The following is a 21,201-nucleotide window of genomic DNA, read 5'->3' as shown; positions in this document are numbered from 1 at the left end:
TTGGGCCTCAGTAAGAGAAGTGACTGTGTTATTTACAGTGACATTATTTGTATTACAAGTGCTCTTAAAATAATTGTTTGAGCAGGAAGGATGTCAAATTATATGCATGTGTTAAAACTAATTCCTTTAAAAAAAAAACTACAACAAAACAACAAAAAAACCCGCATGACTTGCTCTATTTAAAGCTTCCATTTCATAAACATATCAGTGGAAATCTAAAGAAATAGTTCTTTTGTAATCCAGTATCAGGCTCTGGAATTTGCAGCCTGAATAATTTTGCTTTGGCCCCAATATTTTTTCCCTTCAGGTATGCAAGGCAACAAGGCAGGGTATTTCTTGACTTAGTGCCGAAATTCAGCTGCTTCATCTTGAAGTAGAAGGGGGGGGCTCTGCTTGTTTTATCTAAAATTGCGTTTGAGACACTAGCCCAGTCTCATAAAGCCCTACTTCTGTATTTAGAGTAGTGCTACTCAGATCTAGATGGTGTTGACAGTAAACTTGCCCCAAAGAGTAAACTAAATAAAATATGCATATGATCAATTTAATATGCAATTAAACATTTTCCTTGAGCATTTAGCATCAAGACAACTAATAATTATCCTGTGCCACACTGCAAACATATTATACACATTTATGTAGGATGACTTTGGTAATAAGTTATGAATTAAAATATGCATATATACAAACATCTGAGTAAACATACTATTATGGCAATGAAGTGTGTGCTTTTCATACTGGAGTTCATTTAATCTGCTTAAAAGCAATACTATTCCCCAAAGAATGGAAAAATTGGCACACCCATGGGATCATGGTCTGCGAATTGCACCACTGCTTACTTGCTTGTGATTACACGTGCCGCCTGCTCCATCCTGGCTGCATTGCAGTAACAGGGAATTTGGAGTTAGGAAATGCAATCCCGTTCAAACAAGTGCATGTACCTGTGACAAAAACCAATGGATCCCATGCCAAAAGGTTTGGCAATCTCCTAAGCATAGGAAGAAACTGAGATATATGAAGAAAATGTGAAAATAGGAAGCAAATAATGAGCAGGACTGAAGAAAGGTAGATACTTGGGTAATTAAGGTTACCTTTGAGTGAATGCCGAGAAGTGTACTTTCTTGGAAGGGTCACACACTAATGATGTGGATGATGTGTGGTTTTTAACTACACGTTGTCAAATGCAACAGATGTCCTTGTGATTGATGGTAGAGAAGATGAGGATGATAATGATAGGTAACTGTTTTAAGGCTTAAGTGCATCATCTTTTGCGACAGTGTGCATGGCAAGTAACAGCAATGTATGGTGCTCTTAAGAAATCTAGATGAGTTTAAAGGATTGACTTTTGAGGGAGGTGTGAAGAGTGAAAACTTTGGAAAAAAGAATTTGAGCTACATAAAAAGCAAAAATATCACTTGGAAGATGACCTCATACTTCAACTAATGATTGCTGTATAGGGAGTAAAGCAACCTTAGGTAGAGTTGTCTTGGTTGGGTCTGCAGTAGTGATTTCTTTTTGGTCTGTGGGAGTCAAAGGACTGCTTCGGAGAGGGAGTGACAAAAGGCAAGCTCTTGTTGGTACACTTGAGGTTGTCCTGTGTGCCAGATTGAAGAGTTAATTTTTTTTTTAAAAAAAAAGCAAGCACCTTTTTTAGCCAGAAACTGGATTTTGAATCAGTTGTTGGTCTCATAGTAGGCAAGTAAGGGAACAGAAAGGATGAAGTTTGGAGTTGAAAGTGAAAAAAGTTTTGGAACCTGTCAGATTTTAACTGTTGTTGAAATATCTCTTTGGGTGAGTCTGAAGGCATCAGGTTTTTACATCATAAGTGTAAAGAAAATGGATCTGATATATATATATATATATAAATGATCTTTATATAAAATTGTGTGAGTTATTTTCATGTAAAATATAAAGATGTTTTGAATTAATTTCCCAAGGGTACCTTGCAGAAGGTGAAAGAAGGGAGCAAACCCAACAGTAGTTGAATGTGGAACTGGGGAACACTGTCTGCATGCAGTACTGACGGTGCATGGGCTTTTCAGTCTCATCTGTTTGATAGAGACAACATCTAAATGTATATTCCTGAAGAGAATATATTGCCATAGGTATTAATAACATAGGTGAAAAGTACTAAAGCAACTTTTTTTCCCCTTGGTCTTCTCACTTCAAAGCCACTGCGGAGAGTTTCAAGAAGTCTGAAGACTGCTTGACCCAAGGTTAGATTTGCACAATGTAGGTGGCGGTCATCAGGTTTCCAGGAAGATGCAACTAGAAAACTGCAGTGTATATAGGACTTACTTAGAGCTTGAGCTATTTATAGCCTGGCTGGTAAGCGTAGGTACCCCTTAGGGGCAGGATCTGTGGTTGGGCTCTAATCTTGCAGCGTAGAATGCAGAAGAGGGGGCTTGTGGATAGCCTTCTTCATAGCCCAGTTAGATTAATTGCCTTGGTTACAGGACTAGCTTTTATTATATTAAGAACACTCTTACTACTATAATAATAGAAAGGTGAATAAATTTTTAAAAATTGTTTAGTCCCAAGTGCATGACCAAAGCAGGGAACCCACACATGAAATAAATTCCCTCCTGTTCAGGAGGGAAGAGGCTTCTTTCTTCTGTCGTGCCACCATGTGACTGAAGATCACAGAGGGATACAATTTAAATAAATGAAGTATCCGAGTTCAGTAACTCCTGAAATTACAGCAGTGCCTACACGTACCCAAAGTGGTCGTTTTAGGCTGTCTATAATAGTCCTGTGTGTCTGTTAAACTTGGATTATGTTTCAACAGCCTCCCCTCTGTAAGTGTAGAGGCTTTAGATTGATTCTGTTAGAAATTACAGCTGAGGCTCCAGATGACTGGGAGATGTATCTGTGTTTTTGAGCTGCTGCTTTGCATCCTTCTCCAGGAGATGCATCCTGTGCTTTGGGTGGTGGGTTTTCAACAGAAAGTGGGTTTTCAAAATTTTCAGAGGATATAAACTGCAAACAAAACATAAGCCAAACTGCATTCATGTGAAGCTAATTAAGAGGACTGGGGCAAATTAATAAAACTCTTTCTAGAAAAGGTACGTGTGTGTGTGTATGTGGGTTTCTGTGGGGGTTTTGTGGCTTTTTTGATCAGGGTTTCTTCCTCCCTGTGTGTTGAGCAATATTTGCTATGCAGAGCGCTAATCTTAGTTGGTTTCTTGAATGCATCTGAAGCAACTTTAATAAATCGAGATTACTTTTGGTTTTGTTTCTAATATCTTGTACTATTATGTGAAACAGCAAAGGTCTAATTTAAAATAGAATTTGACTTTTATTGTCTTTTCCATATTGCAAGGAAAAGAGGCTTTTGAAGCCTGAGGTTACATTCTGTTTTCGAAGCACTAGTTGTTCCGAGCTCCCCTGTTCTAGGTTGTATTGTTTCCAGTGTGGAAGAGACAGCAGGAATGTTTCTTTCAGTAACTTAAAAATAGAAACTGTATTTAGAAAACTGTCTAGTAGTACATGCTATTTTATGCATGTCTTCCTCATTAAAGTACTTGTTTATGAAGGTGCAGGTTAGCTTTTTGTCTGTTCAATTCCATCAGCCCTAACGGTGCAGGTTAGTACGAAGGCACACAAAGAGGTGTGGGGAGCTGAGCTCAAGTGGGACACACTGTGCCCAGGGAGGCAGCTGATGTATCTTCCTGCAAGGGCTAGTTAAAATACTGTGGGAGCGAAATTTCTAAACAAAAAAGTTTACGTTGTAGGCTTGGCCATATTTTACGGGGTGGGAATGAAGGGACAAGTTTTTTGGTTTTATATTGATTGCCTTTAAAACAAAAAGTTGTTTTAAGGATATTGCGTGGAATTATTAGCTGAAGAACAACAAAAAAGCTAGGAGCAACTTACTGTACGCTCCGCACGTACCACTTCAGCTCAGGTTTGCAAGGGCACTGGTGTGCTCAGGTGAATAGAGTTCTTTAGCCTGTTTAAAGAACCGTAGTTTTCTTATGTGCTGAGGTGGGAGAGTGCTTCCCCTCCTGCTGTTACCTGCAGAAATATGTCCGTTTGGGTGCACTTCCAGGAGTTTCCCACCTCATCAGGAGCGCAGGGTGGGAGTGAGATTTCTAGTTTTCAAGGTGATGATTCAGGAACATCATATGAGAGACAGTCTTCATGTGTGTGCCCTCACAGTCATCCTCACCAGTCATCCCCGATTGCTCTGTGTGCACAAGGTGGAGGGCACAGACCTGCAAGAATGTGTTTTTTGAACTCTGAAATCTAGTATCACTGTTGCAGTTACATGCCTTTGGGATGTGTGAATCCAGGAGGACACAAAGGGTTTTGATTTTAGGTGCCTCTGACAGTTACGTTGTATATCATAATTCCCATACAGACATACCCTTCGAAGGTACAGGAGGGGGATGTGAGCAGGGGAAGCCACTGTGTGATAAGGAAACCAGAGTTGTGTAGAGCAAGAGAGAACCTGAACCTGTATTCCAGCAGTGAAGATACCCTTCAGGGGGAAGGGGAGAAGTCTCAGACTATAGTTCTTCCTCAACACACTGTTTATGTAATTTATTGATTTAAAAGTGTAATAAGAAAACCAGGCACCCTGGGCTGTCCTCTCCTCTTGGAACTGCCCTTGTGCTGGCTTTTACTCTGCTCTCTGAATGTGTAGGTGCTACGTTAAGGTTTGTAGCAGGCCTAACATTTTCTCACTTCTGCAGCAATAGCCTGTCATCATGTTTCTGCCACCATTTGGGTTAGTGTGTACTTCTCACCATGTGAAGTAATAGCTGAGTGGTACTGCGGAGCCTAACGTGGGATCTACTGGACAGTTGTTGTTAAGAAGTTATTTAAAAAAAAAAATAAATCAAAGTTTAGCTTACCTTATAATAATTAGTTCCTGAAAAATGATGGATTTTTTTCAGGTGTGGAAAGTAAAGTCACTTTTTTTGACCCACAAAATGGGTGCAGTAAGGGAATTAATTGCAGCTGAAAGTACTCATAATACCTTGCCTTGCCTGTGACTAAGAGCAACTGCTCCAGTAGCTGAGACAAGAAATCAGTACCTGTGACTCATTCAGTTTTGGGTTTTAAATATTCTTTTTTAAAAAACAGTACTTAGAGATGCTACTGGTGATGTTTCCTGTTCAAATAATTCTTTTTTTCCAAACCACAATGCGATGGTAAAAAAAAAAAAAGGGGGGGGGGGGAGAAGGGGGAGATAGCCTCTGAATTGCTTGGTCAACATGTAGGTGTTCTGAGAGAGCAAGCCTGCGGCTCGTGTCCTTCCTAAGGCTGGAAGTAGTTAAGTAATTGAAGTAGGGTGAAGGCTCGGACCAGAACAGTGGATCCCTAGTGAAGGTCGTGGCAGTTCCCATTTTCAGTAAAATTTGCTTCTCTATTCTGTTAACCCTGAAATGCCTCGCATGCTGTTTGTATTCGTCAGATAATAGAGATGTAACATCTGTGTATCGTGCATTGGGGTGTGTGTTCCGGCAGGTTGTCGGGTGGCGTTGAGGTGTTTCTGAAAAGGCATTGAGAGACAGTTGGGAATGTGAGCAGTTGAGGCTTTTGGTTTACTGTTCAAACTCAAGTTTCTTGGGAGTGTGTGAGAAACTTTTCTTTTAATGTGTGTATAACATTTAATGAGTCTGGCACTTAAAATCATAATTGTATGTATACAGCTAATGCCTAACAGTTTTCAGACAATCTGTTTAAAGCCTCAGAGTGCTACAGCAGTGCAAATAGTAATCTCCTCGCTTTCAATGGGATTTATAGTTGTGGGTAACTCGCATACTCAAAAATAAGATTTTTTCAGGACTTAACAATGTGGCTTTTTGGAGGGCGGGATGTTAGAACATGCAGAACGCTGTAAGAATTTCATGGGAATTATAAATGTAGTCAGATGAGCATGTAAATTCCACAAGCACAGAAACTACATTAGGAAAAAAAAAAATTGCTATTTTAGGCCAGAGTTTTGAGACAAATTATGGCATAAGGTAAAAATTCAGCTGGATTTCTGTTACCAGGGATTGATTTTATGCAGTGGCAAAACCTATTAGTTTCTCAGAATAGATAGCTGTGATTCATTAAAACAAATAAAGAAAATCATTTACTGGTTGCATAAATTATTTCTGAGTCTTTGCCTAGATATGGAACCTGCACTAGCTTAACTAAATGCAGACACTGTGTTGTTGGTCCACACACAAATCATGATAATTTAGAAACAATCTTAGGGTTTGTAGTATATGTGAAGACTGTGAGAAAGCAGTAAGGGCAGTGGTGCCTCCATGTTTCAGAACTTGTAAACAATGCTAAACAGTTGAAACTGATGCGTGTGTTCGTTTTGGGTTTTTTAATCAATTACAAAACACCTCCTGAAGTCACTAAACCCAGCATTTCTTGTTAATTTTTAGTCTTTATCTGTAGCACAAAAGTACTAAGCAGGGTTTTTCTTGTTGTTTTCTGAAGTCACTGAAATGAAGCTATAATAAAAATTCAGTGTACACATCTGTGTAGTTTTTGTGAAAACAGCCTTAAGTATTAGGATTATCACAAACAATGTCTAAAATTGGTGTAAAACTATAAATGTTATGACATTGTATTTTGGGGGTGTGCTTATTTCAAAATACAGATTGGGGTGTGTGGGAGGAACCTGAACCCCTTAAAGCGAGGTTGCTGTAACATATGATGCTCCACTGACCCCTTAGGCACTGTAGTTGAGTCCTTGCCAATCTGCAGGCGTGGGGCGAGCATCCTTCCCAGGCCCGAAAACCTCACAGTATTCCTTCAGCGGTCCATGGGTTTTTCTAATTGCTGCAGTCACCCAAATCTGGAAACACTAATCTCTGCTCTTTAATTCCCTGTTCTTTCTGCTCTGCCAGATGTTAGAGCTGGATGATATTTTAGATTGTTTATGGTGAATTATGTCAGTCCTGCATTTCTCTCTTCCCTTGTTATGTGGGTGGTTGCTCTTCCTTTTTCTCCTGTGTCAAACACACGCAAGAGGAGAGGCTGTGATGCTGACATTCCCACCTCACCTGCTACACCAACCTGTGGTCTCCCCTTGCCCCCTCCACCCCCTCGTATCCCTGTGATTTGTTGTGCTGTTCGTGCATTCCTGCTTTGCATGGGGGAACGACAGCGCAGAGATCTTCTGCCTCCCATACTCGGGTTGCGGATATGTAGGCATGCTGAGGCAAAATCATTGCTGGGTGTGCATTGTCCTCCTGATGAAAGGCAGTCGCTTTGACTTGACCGTCTGATGGCCCTCGGGCTTTCTCTCTAGATGTTTAATGGCCAGCGCTTGCATATGATACCTGTTCTGATAGTTCTGGTTTCGTTATGGCATCTTTTATGCAGGGGAAAAAAAAAAATAATAGTGTATATGGTATGCCAAATTTTTGTTGGGAGTAACTAAGCTGCAGACCTTACTTCTTCCTTGGTCTTTTTAGTGCCCTTTTTAGGAAGGTGGTGCATTCATGAGATCAGGGCAAGGGTTCATACAATGCCTAAAGCAGAGATGCTGACGGGGGCCTGCTAAATAGTCTGTGATACTCTTTTTAGTAAGCCAGTCTCTTGAAAATGTACCTGCATAGCTTTTCTGGTTCGTGCAGCTTTTATGACAGTGTTCTGATCAGCTGCGGTTGGTGGTGGTTTATAGGAATAATTCTGCCTCTGCGTTTTTGCCTGAAGGGAAGAGGGGGATACATCTGAGACTTCCTGTTGCAAATATTAAAAATAATGCCTGGTTTAACGTTTGTACTATATGTGTAGCAGGATTAAATATGTATCTCCTAGCAAACTCTAATAATTCATCAGTGTGAAGTAATACAATATCTTTAAAACGTGTATATATTTTAGAAATGTATATGCTGTATTTTACAATATAACCCTTTCCTACTTCCTTCAGAAGCAAAGAATATAAACTTGGGCAGATGATTGCACACTGTTAACTGGGTTTTTGAGCCAAAATTACTGATGATAGTAAAAAATACCATGATATTGTACTTGGTTTTAACACTTTTTAGAGGATTGATGGACTGTGGTGGTAGGTTGGGTGATGTTTTGAAGGATTGATTGGCTGTGATAGTTGGATGTCTGATGCTTAAGTAAGTATTGTTCAATTTCTAATCGGAAAGTAAAAAACCAACCTGGTTACAGGTGCTGGGTTGATGATCTGTTATTGCCCTATGGTGTATATAATATACTTAAAAAAAAAAAAAATCCTATTGCCTGACTGCTTTTTGTGAAGCTTCAGTTTCTGAACACAAGTGCATGTTGGCATAAGGTATGAATTTTCTGCAAATCTGCCCCTACTGCAATTGGAAATACAGTTATTTGAACAGGGCAGCCTGTTAAATTTGGATGTGCAACTTCTGGTGACCTAGAAAACCAAACCCTTTCACAAGTTGTAATTTCCCTTGGTCCCAAAATTAAAGGAATGAAAAATTCTTCTCAGCTTATTAGCTCTGTTGAAGAAATAATAGTATGTTACTTGGATAAGTGTTATTCAGACCTGTCTTCAGTGACAGAACAGACACCATACTCTTAAAGACTTTGTAACACAATTATTAATGTGGCTCTTAAATACTAGATGAAGAAGTTATTTTCCGTTTCAACTGAGGTTGAATAACAAGAAAAATATTACTGGTTCATCTGGTATAAAAATAGTGCAGTGTTGAATAACTGGCCGTACTAGTTCCTGTAAGAGATTAAATGGAATTAACCTGCCTGGTGACTAATCATTATTTTTCAGAAGATAATAATATTCGATGGCTATATTTTAGAAGAGAAACTAGTGATTAAGAAGAGATACAGGTAGGACGTGCATTTCTGTTTGGATTATGTTCTGACCCTCTCAAAAAAAAAAACACCAAACAACCAAACAACAACAACAAAAAAAAAACCAAAAACACAAAACCAAAACCAAAAACAGCCCACCAAAAACCCAAAACAAAAACCCCAAACCAAACCCCATTTAATTTATCCTAATTGAAGCAGTTGTGAGCCAGAAATAATACTACCAGTATGAATATAGTTTTGCTTTGACTGTGCAGGCTAAAGCGGTAGGAAACTGTTTTGTTTACTGTGCTGACAAGAATGTGTGTATTCTTAACTTTCAGTAGCTCAGGGATCAGACCCAGTAATATAGTTATTAATGTAAATGGTTTCAAAATATATACTGGAGCCTGTAAGTTTCTTGAAATCTTGTATGTGAAGTGATAGGATTTGCAAGGTCTCTGTTATTAGGTTTGGTGTTGGAACATCAGTCTTTGTAGCCCTGAACTGCCAACAACCTTTGTCCTTTATTTTACCTTCAGTTAAAAAAAAAAAAGGGGTGGTGGTGGTGTTTTTTGAAATAGGGAAGAGGGAAGTAAATGAATGTTGGCTAATGGCCATGTCTTTTCCTAGAGCTAGGAAAAAAATCTTGGAAAGATATATAAATGAGATTGTGGACCTGGATTTGAATTATATGTGATGTTTTGTGAATTATTTATTAAAGCGAGCCTTTCTGAAATGGATAAAGCAGTGTTATATCAAAGGGAAGGCAAATGGTATGGTTGCCAAGAGATCTTTACTGGATCTGCTAAAAGAATAATCTTTCTTTTAAAATTATCTGTGTTAAACTCAAGTGGCAGCTAAGAAATGTTCACAAGATGCTGCAAGTGAACAGTTGTGTTCAGGTAGCTCTGGACCACTTTCCTGCTGCTGATTATTAGTGTAGTTTATATATCTTTTTTTGTCAATAGCATTTTGCTCCAAGTACAAGTCTGTTTAAAAGTATAATGATGGGATGGATCTGTTGAATTATGATACCTTACTGGCAAGAATAGTAACTAACTCGTTTTCATTTATTTGTATATGTGTTGGTTTTAACTTGCAAGTGAAAAATTCTGCAGGTAATTGGTATATCCTTTTCCATCTATAGAATTACTGATCTCATTCAATGCCATCCTGCCAAAACTAACAAAGAATATAAATAATTTTCTTTTAATTTTTTGAAGCATGACTAAATTGGAAATCTGCTTGTTTTATAACTTCAACAATTATTTTTGTCCAGATAGTAATTTAGTATTTCAGCTAGCCGTATAATCCATAATGGAGGCCTTAGTAAGACTAAGGTCTGCAAACAATGTTTGTTCCTACTATATATAAGCAGGTAATACTGCAGTTCCCTTTTGTACTTTATGGGAGGGAACAGACATCTCCATACTTACGAAGACTCTTTGACTCTGGTCACCTTCTACGTATATTCTTTGGGGTATACAAGTATGTCAGTATCCCGATAACTGGACTGTGAAGAACAGAACAGCAAGCAGACCTTCTGAGGGCTCGGTGTTCGGAGAAAGCCTCAGGGTGTGTTTATGTGGCGGTGGCTGTAGGCTCGGGTAGGGGTTTGTGTGCTCCGCTCAGCTGGGGGGGAGAACTTCACCTTGCTGGTGTCGGTGTTCTTTGGAACCTGCTGCTTGATTTTAGATGATCCTAAAGCACAATAACACAAACCTAGTTTCAGTATTTCTGTATTATGTTGTGTTGACCTATAAGGGCATATCTACATGGAACTGAGATGCCTTCTCAAGAATACCCTTGAAAACAAGCATTCCCCACTTCCCAGAACTGTAATGGAATACAGATTTGTAGGTCAAGTGAAGATAGTCTATCACCTTGAATTGTGTCCTAAGTTCTAATATTTCCTTGTTTTTGTTAACACTAGTGTTGTATTGGAAAGGCTTACATAGATTAATACACAGGGGCGCTTATTATGGGCCAATGTAACAGGTATGGAATATGTTAAGATAACAAACTTTGTTATTCCAAAGTTAATAAAATGGACGTTTGTCTTGGTAATTAACATGTGGTACAACAAAATGTCAGGTAAAAGTGAAAGAAAAGGCCACTGAGGCTTTTTTTTTCCCCTAGCTAATATTGTCTGTTTATTTTTAAATCTAGCCACGAGCTGACCCCATCCCGATATGTAGCTTTTGTTTGGGAACGAAAGAATCAAATCGTGAAAAAAAACCAGAAGAGCTGTTGTCTTGTGCAGACTGTGGCAGCAGTGGTAAGTCGTCTGAATTCACAAATACTAGAAATGTTTATGTTTAAGTCTGTTTTTAAGGCCTTAAAAATATTTTAAACTCCTGAATGTTGTCCTCTCTTTGGACACAGACTGAGAACTGAAACAAGGGAGGGGGTGGAAGAGAGTGGTTTTTTCTTTTTGTTACACTAAAATGTTGTCACCTGGATAACTACAAAGGAGAGGGGTGAATTAATCTTTTCGTCTTTATGCCAAAGGTATAGATCCACTGAGTAAACTAATACAGAAACCACACTTGTGAAATACAGGAATTCTGTTATTGTTTGGGATCTGTGTTTGATCTGAAAGCTCAGTTTCACATTGTGACATCAAATGATGATCAAGAAATTTTGCCTGCACAGATTTGCAACATTTCAGAAGCTGAAGAGTAATCACGATAGTAAAGACTGCATAGCAGTCCCTGCTGTTGTGCGTCTTGTATGTCCAATCCATTTTTTTTTTTAAAAAAAAATTCGTTTGTTACTCAAGTGAGGATTTGAATGATATTTCAGATAACATACTACTGCTGTTAGGCACCTCTAACTTGTTGGGCGTGAGTCAGTGACTCTACTGATGATGTGTCCCTTGCTGCTGTGTGTTGCAGCAGCTCTTGCAGGCTCCACATGGCTGTTCTGAATGTAGGTGCTTCCCTTAAAGTAAGCAACTAGGTGAATTTTGAAAATGAAATACTGTAGCAGTCTATGCTATAAAGCTTTTTTGTTGTGCAACTGTAGAGTTCTGGATGTGAAAGTCCTCTATCAGCTTAGCTGTTCTGAAAAAAATCCTGTGGAAAGTAGCTTTATGCTGGAGGAGGAGTTATTTGGCCAGTATAGTTTGTCAGTTGAATGGACTGCTTTTGTTTAGCTGTGCCAGTAAAAAACCTTCTGCTCCCATAAGCTTACAGCTGCATTGGGAGGTACTTTTGCAATGTAAACCATCCCATCCCAGCTCCAGGACAAAATAGCAGTGCTGCTTAAAGTCCCAGGCTGCAACATCCAGCTACTTGGTGCTGCCCTTTTGTGCTGGCACCTGGCTGCATGTAAACTGGATAGAGGAGCAAATGTAGTTGAAAGACAAGATTTTTGATCAGTTTCCCAGTTCAGTGCAGAACCATATGAGCTTCTGTGCCAGAAGGAAGAGGAGGGAAGTGCTCGGGACGGAAATGAGTAGAGAAGTGGTAGGGTCTGTGTAAGCCAGCACTGCTTTTAAGAAGGCTGGAAGTGAAAGTATTGTTTCGGTGTCTTTGAGTTCAGGATCTATGTGTTATCACCATTTTGAGGGTGTGCTGAGGATAGTCTGTTCTTGGGTAGTATGGCAGCTACACAAGTACTTGAGTAAAAACAGGGTGGATCAAAAATGTGCTGTGAGTTAATCAGAATGGGCTTCTGATCGTGTGGTTCTGAATCTGGCACCCCAGACAGATTCTTTGTATTTTAGCCAGTATATTTTTTTAGTGTGTTTAATCATTTGCTTAAACAGTGAAGTAAGTGGCTTTTTCACCCCAATATGCAAAACCAAACCCCATAGGTTTTTAAACTGTCTTCCTTTAATGGTTTACAAGTTCCCTGCATTTTCAAATCTGTATTATAATATTTGGAAATGTAATAGGATTTGTGCTTGGTTAGACCCTGGTACCCAGAGTTTACATTAATCAGGTGAGCTTAGTTATCAGCTACTCTTCTGTTGTGTAATAATCCCCTGGTAGGTCTAAGATGCTTTAGAACTGGAAGTCTTTTGACTTTCATGGATCAGCTTCCATTTGAATTTACACTGATACATTCTCTCTGCCTCATTAAGACTAAATTATGTTTAATTAGTTTCTCAGATGTATTAGATATAAAGAATGAAATGTTGAGACTGCCAATCAGATTGCTGGATGGTTAAACTTTAGCTACTGATGCCGAACTAAAATAAAAACCAATCTCAGTGCAATTTAGAAATAACAAAACTTCACTCAAGTGGAGGTTTATTGTAATTGGATTTGTAATTTTGCACATTGCAGTGTATCTTGAAGCTGGTCTTGCTGTCTAACAAACATAAAAGAAAACGCATGTTGCGCACAGCAAGCAAATTGTTCAGCTGATCAGAGATTAAATTGCAGTGCCCACTACTGGCATATCTGCCTTTGGTTTTGTGTCAGTTGCTTGTGTCTCTTTAGATAATGCTTCTGCGTTCCGAAAGCAGAGACTACCTGGATTTCTGCAGATTTCATTGGTATTACTCGTATTTTGTGGCATTTGGGAGGAAAATGTATTTGGGCAGTGGAAAAGAAATGCACTGCTACATCACTTTGCACAGGGCATTTTCTGTGAAATGGAAGATGATTACTTCTGTGGAAGGAATAAGACAAGGGATGCCCTTTTAGAAAACAAACATTGCTCCTCTCTCACCCCCACACCCACTCCCTACCCCCTGCTTTTTTTCCCCCCTATCTTTTGATTTTGAAATATCATTAGACTGGAGCACTGGAATCAAACTCTACTTCCATTTTCCCAATTGAGAGGTGCAGAAGCAGTTAAAGAGCTGCCACTGACAGATTTTTAAAAGGGAGTTGAAGGTTTTGAAAGAGGAGCAGAAAAGTTGAGTTGTCGGGGAACTCTAATAAATATTTTTAAAAAGGAAAAAAATAGCTAAAAGTAGAATACCTGTGGAACTGTCCTTTCAAACAACTAGTATGTTAGACTGAGAAGGGAAGAGGGTGACCCATCAAAGATGGGTAGGTAGGCAGGAGAGCAGGGCAACAAAGACATCAGTCAGGTCAAGAGGAATAGGGACAGAAAATATTTGGAAAGGGCTGTGCAGAGATTGTGTTCTAAAGATTTAGGGTGTGCTTTAAGAATAAGGGAATATGGGAATTGTCTTAATGATTGCTGTCTCTGGGAGGGTGTTGGCTAGTTGGATAAAGTGAACTGCTAAGAAACCTGCAGGGGGGAAAACCTACTACATGCCCGAGATGGGCGCACTGATCCTCTCTGCTCATAGCTAAAGTCACCCTAAATAATAATGCTTCCCTCCTAAAAGGTTATCAAACAAGGGAGTTACCTTATTATTAGTTATAATTATCTTATACATTAGTTCCCAACATGTGTATCAAAGTTAAAAATAACTGGATATCTCATTCAGCACTGAACGTAATTGTTGTCACTGATACAATGCTTGTTTTTTTAAAAAAATAGCTGTTTTGTCAAATCCGTTGAAGAGTGAACAAGGCCCAGGTTTCCAATGAGGAGACAAAAGTGGGCAGGTTAAAGGAGTCACCTTCAGTCAAGGAGTGAAATGTTCTGTTTTAACTTCCTGATCTCACCTGTTTCTGCCACATCAATGTACCACAAATCTTAACCTTTTCTAACTGGGATGATAAGAATTAATTTTAAAGCATTTAATTTTTAATGGCTTTATGTTAAAGTAAACCTAATGTATTCCTGGTGGAAGCTGCCAGCTTTCGAAGGTCTTCCAGTAGTCTGTTGAACTTGTGTGCTACATTAGAATATTGATGCTGCTGAGGTTTAAAAGAAAGTCAAGTGATTGAACCAGGAGAAATTACCATCTGAAACACTTCAAACTGGAGATAGATCAAGTGTTGAAAACCTCCTGGCAGATGTATCAGCTCCTGGGTATGGAGAAGACAGTATGATCTTGATTTCACTTTAGATCAGTTAGAGCTGAAATACTCAAATTTTGAAGCCAGAAACATGCTTTCCGTCTTCAACTCTTTTTCAAATTTAAAGACACTAGCTATAAAATCACTGAAGGTCACAGTGACTCCATTTAACTGACTACAGAAATCTGTTAAACTGTGACAGCCGTTGAACAGAGTCACTCTTAAAAGCGAAACCTGTGTTTATTGCCACTTCGTGTCTGGTAGCCATTCCCCTCTACTTATTATTGTTCTATGTGCACTGGGTCAAATTGTGTCCCAAATGAAGAGGGTGAGTATTGTCAGCAATTAAAGAGCAATACCATACAGTATTTTGAAATCCACATATTTCTGTGCTGTCTCTGCTAGTGCATACCTAGGAAAGACAGTAAAAGAACATGGCAGATGCGTGGTGATGATTCCCATTTGCGCTCTTCCAGCCCCTAGCTGTTAGTGGCCGAAGGATTTGGAATTGCAGTCATCGTCTTTATATTTAATACCAATGGATTTTTTTCTTGAATTTTTTGCCTGATAGTAAAATTCTAACACTTAAGAATATTAACAAATGTATTAAGCTCTGTAACTGCTTGAGTGAGAGATGCTCTGTTGGTAGGTAACAGAGAAATAAAGTAACTCTGCTGAACCTAATCTGTGCGTAGTTACCAACCAGTGAGAATGGGTGTTTCTTATGTTCATTTAGCTAAGTTATTTACTTAAGGCAAAGTTAAAATCAAAGATTTAAACAACAACCTACTTGTTCCTTGAAGTCAGTCGTTTCTGTGCAGGGTAGATAACTGGAATTAAATCTATTTATATGGACGTAATTGGTTTATAATTACACTTTAATGTGTTAATATAGTTGTAAATTCATGGTTGATGAAATAAGTCTGTGATATTGATTATTAATATCAGCCACTCTAGGGAGCGTTTTTCTTGTTTCTTAGCAATTTTTTTTAAATTAAATGCTTGTTAAGCTTTATTGAAGTGTAGCGTCTTGAAAGTAACAATATTTGTTACTTTCAAGAAATATAGTCACTTTAAGCATGTACTTGGTTTTAACCACAAAATATTTGTTACTGTATCTTAAACAGCATGCTAAGAATCAAATGACAATGCTTTTTCAATACCTTTGTTTTTGAAAATACCCTTTGAATTTTTTAGTGATTGTTCTTTGCTAACAGATTATATTCCTGCATTTTATTTTGAGAATATGCTATATTTACACAATTAAGTTGCCTCTTAATGTTTAACAAAAAGTGGATTAAGCCTTGGCTACATACAATAAAAGGAAATACAATCTGAAATTTGCACTTACTGCAGTGGCTTTTCCATCAGTCATCTTTGCCATTCGTGCCTCAGTCTGTTAGAAGACGAAAATAGCAAATGCTCATGGATTAGACTGAATTCTTGTTTGTGGTTGTTTAGCTCAGTCTTGGGCTGAGAAACAGCGGATGGAGAAAGCCTGACTCACCATGAGGAGACCATTACCTGGCCGAAAGCACACATCCTGACTGACAGCGAGAAGGAAGCATCCATGCACATCACATCAGTGCAGCATGGCATCAGGGACTCTTATCTCTCTGACAACTAGTGCATTGATGTTCTTGATAATCTCTGAATTTAATACTGGCAAAAAGTGTTTCCCTAGGAAGGCTTATCCCATCCTATTTAGCAGGGCTTTTATCTTTTCGGGATTAAGGGTATACTCTATTGAGGTTGTTGGAGACATGAAAAATCACTGCCAGTATTGCCTAAGGTGGTATATATGTTCATTTGTCTGATATCTTATATTAATTGGAAAACGGGTGTAGGCCTTCTAGGCTACCATGAAAAGAGGATGGTCCTGCCAGGGAATAAAATAGAGGGTCATGGGATGTGGTAGTTTGGCTACTCCCCGCCGCCCCATTTTAAATCTTCCTTTGCAGTGAGCTTTTCTTGTGCCAATTGCATGCTTCTTCCACCCCCACCCCCCTCCGTTGTTACTGCTCTGAAGTTGTTCTTTGTGTATAGTTAAGCAATCAGTTAGAATGAAAAATGCATATAGTTTTTCTGGTAGGTACTTAATATATTTAGAAAAAAAACTAATACAGTTTTATCTAAAGATTTCTTCTGTTTACATTGCACTGCTTTGAAAGGAGAGTGGGGTCAAGTTTGTGAAACTACTTTCTTCAGAACCAATGGCAGTTTAATATGCTGTGGAAATAAGATAGTGAAAATAAAAATTCACTTTCAGGTGCTTGTGTAGACCATTTGCAGGTGTCAGTTACAGCAGAAGTCAACTTTCTACCTCTCTTTGTAAATGAGTTTTATGGCAGTTATTCTGTACCTTTGTATGAAGTAAACGTATTGCAAAGTTCCGAAAACAGCTGCTGCTTGCAGGGTTCTGGTGGTGCTGGCTACATCCTGTTGAACTTAATCAAATTTACCAATCTTAAATCTCAAGCTCTTTTAAATATTTTGGTTTTTTAGGACATCCATCATGTTTGAAATTCTGTCCTGAGTTAACAACAAATGTGAAGGCCTTAAGATGGCAGTGTATTGAGTGCAAGACGTGCAGTGCATGTAGGATCCAAGGCAAAAATGCAGTAAGTTAGACTGTTGAGTGTTTCCTGATTTTTCTGTGTTTACTGTAGCTCTATACTTAGCACATGTGCAAATACAAATCACTGATGTACAACTTCAAGCGATGCTGTATTAAGTCTTTTTTTCCTCTTCCTCTCCCCATTCCCCCCACCCTCGCCGCCCTTCAGGATAACATGCTTTTTTGCGACTCCTGTGATAGAGGGTTCCACATGGAGTGCTGTGACCCACCACTTTCCCGAATGCCAAAAGGTGATAATAAAAATCCTTTCAATGAAAATACTTTCACTCACAGTCTTTTCTCATATTAAATGACCAAAAGCTCTTGAGCATGCTAATATATTTTTGCATTGGTAAACAGTATGATTTCGATCATGTCAAAGCCAATACTTTATTTTTCTTTACTTGAGATATTTTTTTTCTCAGGAAAATAGTAAAGGTCTGTGGTCAGTTGACCAGATGAATTCACTGTGTATTGAGTTGTAGGCCAATTTATCGAATGTGAAGTTTTACGACGGCTGTTATAAAGTGTTTAGAGTATACACACTGCCAAAGAAATCCTTGGAGCAGGTGAAAGAGCCTGCTTCTTCATGCCTTTTGTAAGAGTAATTTAAAAACCAGGCAAACAAACAAAACACTTGTGTCTTCAGGTTCTCTAATCTCTAGATGTCTGATATATAGCACCTCTCACTTCTGCTCTCACATCTTTATGGCTTTCCCTATTTAATCTTAAAGTTACACTAAAGACTTTTTCCAGCCTCCCACCCCCCTCCAAACCTGTAGCCTTATCTGTAGTAAGTGTTCAGACATGGTCATCTAATGTTCAAAGAATGCCAAATTCAAGTTGTAGATTAAACCAGACATACCGAGGTGTGATCTGGTATTTCCTTTAACGCACTCTAGCCTAGATTGCTTTGTAACACAGATATAATATTTTCCCCCGTCTTAATTCTGTCTGAGGAAAGGTCTAGGTAGTATAAGGAAGGACAAACTAGAACAGAAGGCCTTCTAAGAACCCATTTACTCTTAATATTTTCTGTGATCCTTGTTGCCTCTTCCCCCCGCCCCGTCCATGAGCACTTTGCTTTCAAACATTTCGAAGTATGGGCAGAAGTGGATCGCTTTTCTCCATCCACTTCCCCTTCCCTATGTCCCGTTCATAGGATAAATCGTTGACCTTGTGTACTTGGCATGTATCATGATAGGCACCTGCAGTACAAATTAAATAAACTGTGTACAAATAAACTTTTTTTCCTTTACGTAGGGATGTGGATTTGCCAGGTCTGTAGACCAAAGAAGAAAGGGAGAAAGCTACTTCATGAGAAAGCTGCCCAGATAAGGCGACGATATGCAAAACCTATTGGACGACCGAAAAATAAACTAAAGCAACGAATGTTGTAGGTTTCTCTTGAATTTTTGTTAATGTTTCGGAGAATGTAGTCAGATAAGAGTTGATGCAGGTTCAACTACAATTTTTAACTGTGTTTTAAGTTGGGGAAAGTAGGTGATGGGTACTCTAGTATATGCCTTTGAGCCCAGTGGCAATAACTTCTTACTTACAGTGGATGCTTTTTGTGTCGTGTCAGAAGGTGATGAAAAACTTCCTGTAACTTACTTTTCTTTTAACAAAACTTGTACCTATAGTAGATGCAAATAAAACTCTGCATGATAACATATGCCACAGCTGTCTTTTAAGCATAACTTCAAATAACTGAAGTACATAGAGAATCTATATGTAGTGGATAATAGTGAGTTACTTATATGCAACTTCAGGAGACTGTTCGGCTCAAAGACCTGTTCAAAAGTTGTATAAAAATTACTTTACCAGTTAATATCAGTTCACAGAACCCATTTCAAAAAGCAATCTATGCAAGTACTACAGAAGTTCTGGTTTCAGTGGTACTTTGGAAAAAAATATTACTTGAATTCTGCTGTTAAGCTGCCACTGGTTACTAGGGAAAGAGGTTGTCATTCCTCTTGCTGCTCAGGAATGTGTTTATCTAAGACGAGAGTGCTGTAATTCTTTTGGCATCTGTCTTTCCAGGGAACACTGTAGTTGGACATCTTAAGGCTTGGTTGGAGGATTAAGTAGCATTCAAATGCTGAGTTGACATTACACTGACAATTAAAAGGAACAGGTTCTGTGTTAACTCCAGTAGCATGTTGCTTTCCATCACACGTTCCTGTCCACATACACCTTTCTTCTCCTCTTACTTAACTATCTGTTCAGCCATGTCAACTCAGCAGCTGAAAAACTTTCTGGCTCTATCTTCTACTCGTCTGTCATGTGGCTGTTACCCAACCATTTTTCTCCATAGTCTAAACACCCGTCTGGTATTCCTCAGAGTTGCACAGTAGCTGCTGTAAAACTTTGCATTTTGCAAAATAAGGATTTCTGGAGCCGGTGGAGCCAACGTGTAAAGATAGAAGAAAAAAAACCAAACCACTCTCAGTACTAGAGTACAGTACACTAGTCAATTTGATGTACTCAGTGCTGCGCAGCTTGCTGTATTCTCTTTCTCCTCTTTCTCTGCCAGGATCTCTTGTCTTGCCTCTTTGGTCCTTGTCCTAAAGGCCAGTGTATGTTGCACTAGGAAAGTAGGACAGGGACGAAGTGTGGCGCTACAGGAAAGTGAAAGGTGTAGTTGGAGTGGCAGCATGAGAGCATGCTGTTAAAGGAAGAGTGGGTGAAACATTCTTTCACTTCTCTGTTCTCCTGACTAAATAACTTAGGAATTTGAAGGTCCTTGAAATAGCCATACAGCTTTCAGTGTTTTAACTGAAATACCTATATAATATCGTGTGTGCAAAATAAAAATACTCCCTATATCTCTAGCTACTCCTCTGGTTCTAGCTACAACTGTGGTTTTGCCCCTTTGAAAACTCCTATGCCTTCAACTGGAGGTTAGGGTTCTAGTACAGTACTGCCATCTTACTTCTCTAAAAACATCCCCAATTTGGGTTCCCACAGCGGATTTAGCAGGAATGTCTATCTGACACAGTAAGTCTGCTTTTCCTCCTTCCTCATACCTGTAAAAGAAAGGTTGGAAAGGCTGTGAGGGTTTTACTTGTTGCATTTTGCTAATGGGATTCTGAGCTGTATTTTTAAATTAACGTCATGCTAAAGGATGCAGAAGTTCTCAGCTTTGGATGGTGATTATGAATATTTCAGTGAAGATTTTCTTTTCTTTGTAGCATGTGAGCCACATAAGCATGTTAGAATAGTACTTGGGGGGTTCTTTGTATAATAAATTTTCAATACTGTGGACACACTTTTATTACTTCAGTGTCTAATGTGTATATATAAAATAAAGTAATCTTGTTTCGGAAAAATAGTGGTTAGGAGATGGGATAAGAGGAGAGACTCTTCCTCATGGAATCCTATTTAAAACTGATTGTGTGACACAGAAGATGACAGTGTCATACATAAGTGTGTGGTCACATGAAATACGGGAAGGTTGGGTAATGCCACTTAATTCTTTGTGTAGGACAAAGAAAATCTGTCCAGTAGTACTCGAGTGATTATTTTTTTTTATTATTTTTTTTTTTGCCTGTTGACCATCTGTAGGAAGCCCTTCACAGGCAAATTACTGTGTAGGATTAACTAAAACCAGGTGTGTGTTGGCCTCTGGCACTGATGGTGATTACCACATCTGGTAGGGAGAATAGGTCTTGTGATGGACATAAGCTTACGGCACCAAAGGATTGAAAAGACTTAGAAGTTTTTGGTTTTGTTGCCTCTTAGGAGCTAACCAAATTTAAGGATGTGTGAGTGGAAAAGGGGCTAGTTCTTAAACTGGTGGGCCCTTGGAGTTCAGTAAACCAGATGGTAGCCGCAGGCTGTTCAATCTCTAATGAGAAGTAACCTGTTGGAATTAATTACTTCAGCATCTCAATTAAGAAGGCAAAATCTGTGGGAGAAAACTTTCCGCTG

General features: G+C 38.9%; 1 protein-coding gene across 7 annotated transcripts in view; it reads left to right on the top strand.

Annotated features, from left to right (window-relative positions):
- KAT6B (lysine acetyltransferase 6B) overlaps positions 1-21,201 on the top strand; it is a 117,369-nt gene that overhangs the window by 50,281 nt on the left and 45,887 nt on the right. For all 7 annotated transcript variants that reach the window (XM_064464950.1, XM_064464947.1, XM_064464953.1 and 4 more), the window contains exons 3-6: positions 10,927-11,035; positions 17,157-17,272; positions 17,438-17,519; positions 18,532-18,664. In XM_064464950.1, coding sequence (XP_064321020.1) covers positions 10,927-11,035; positions 17,157-17,272; positions 17,438-17,519; positions 18,532-18,664 — 440 coding nt within the window. The remainder of the gene's footprint in view (positions 1-10,926; positions 11,036-17,156; positions 17,273-17,437; positions 17,520-18,531; positions 18,665-21,201) is intronic.

The sequence above is a fragment of the Phalacrocorax carbo genome, chromosome 13 (genome assembly GCF_963921805.1).
Source record: "Phalacrocorax carbo chromosome 13, bPhaCar2.1, whole genome shotgun sequence".
In the NCBI taxonomy this organism is placed as follows: domain Eukaryota; kingdom Metazoa; phylum Chordata; class Aves; order Suliformes; family Phalacrocoracidae; genus Phalacrocorax; species Phalacrocorax carbo.
Note: the sequence above shows the minus strand (reverse complement) of the source record. Positions and strands in the feature narration are given on the sequence as shown.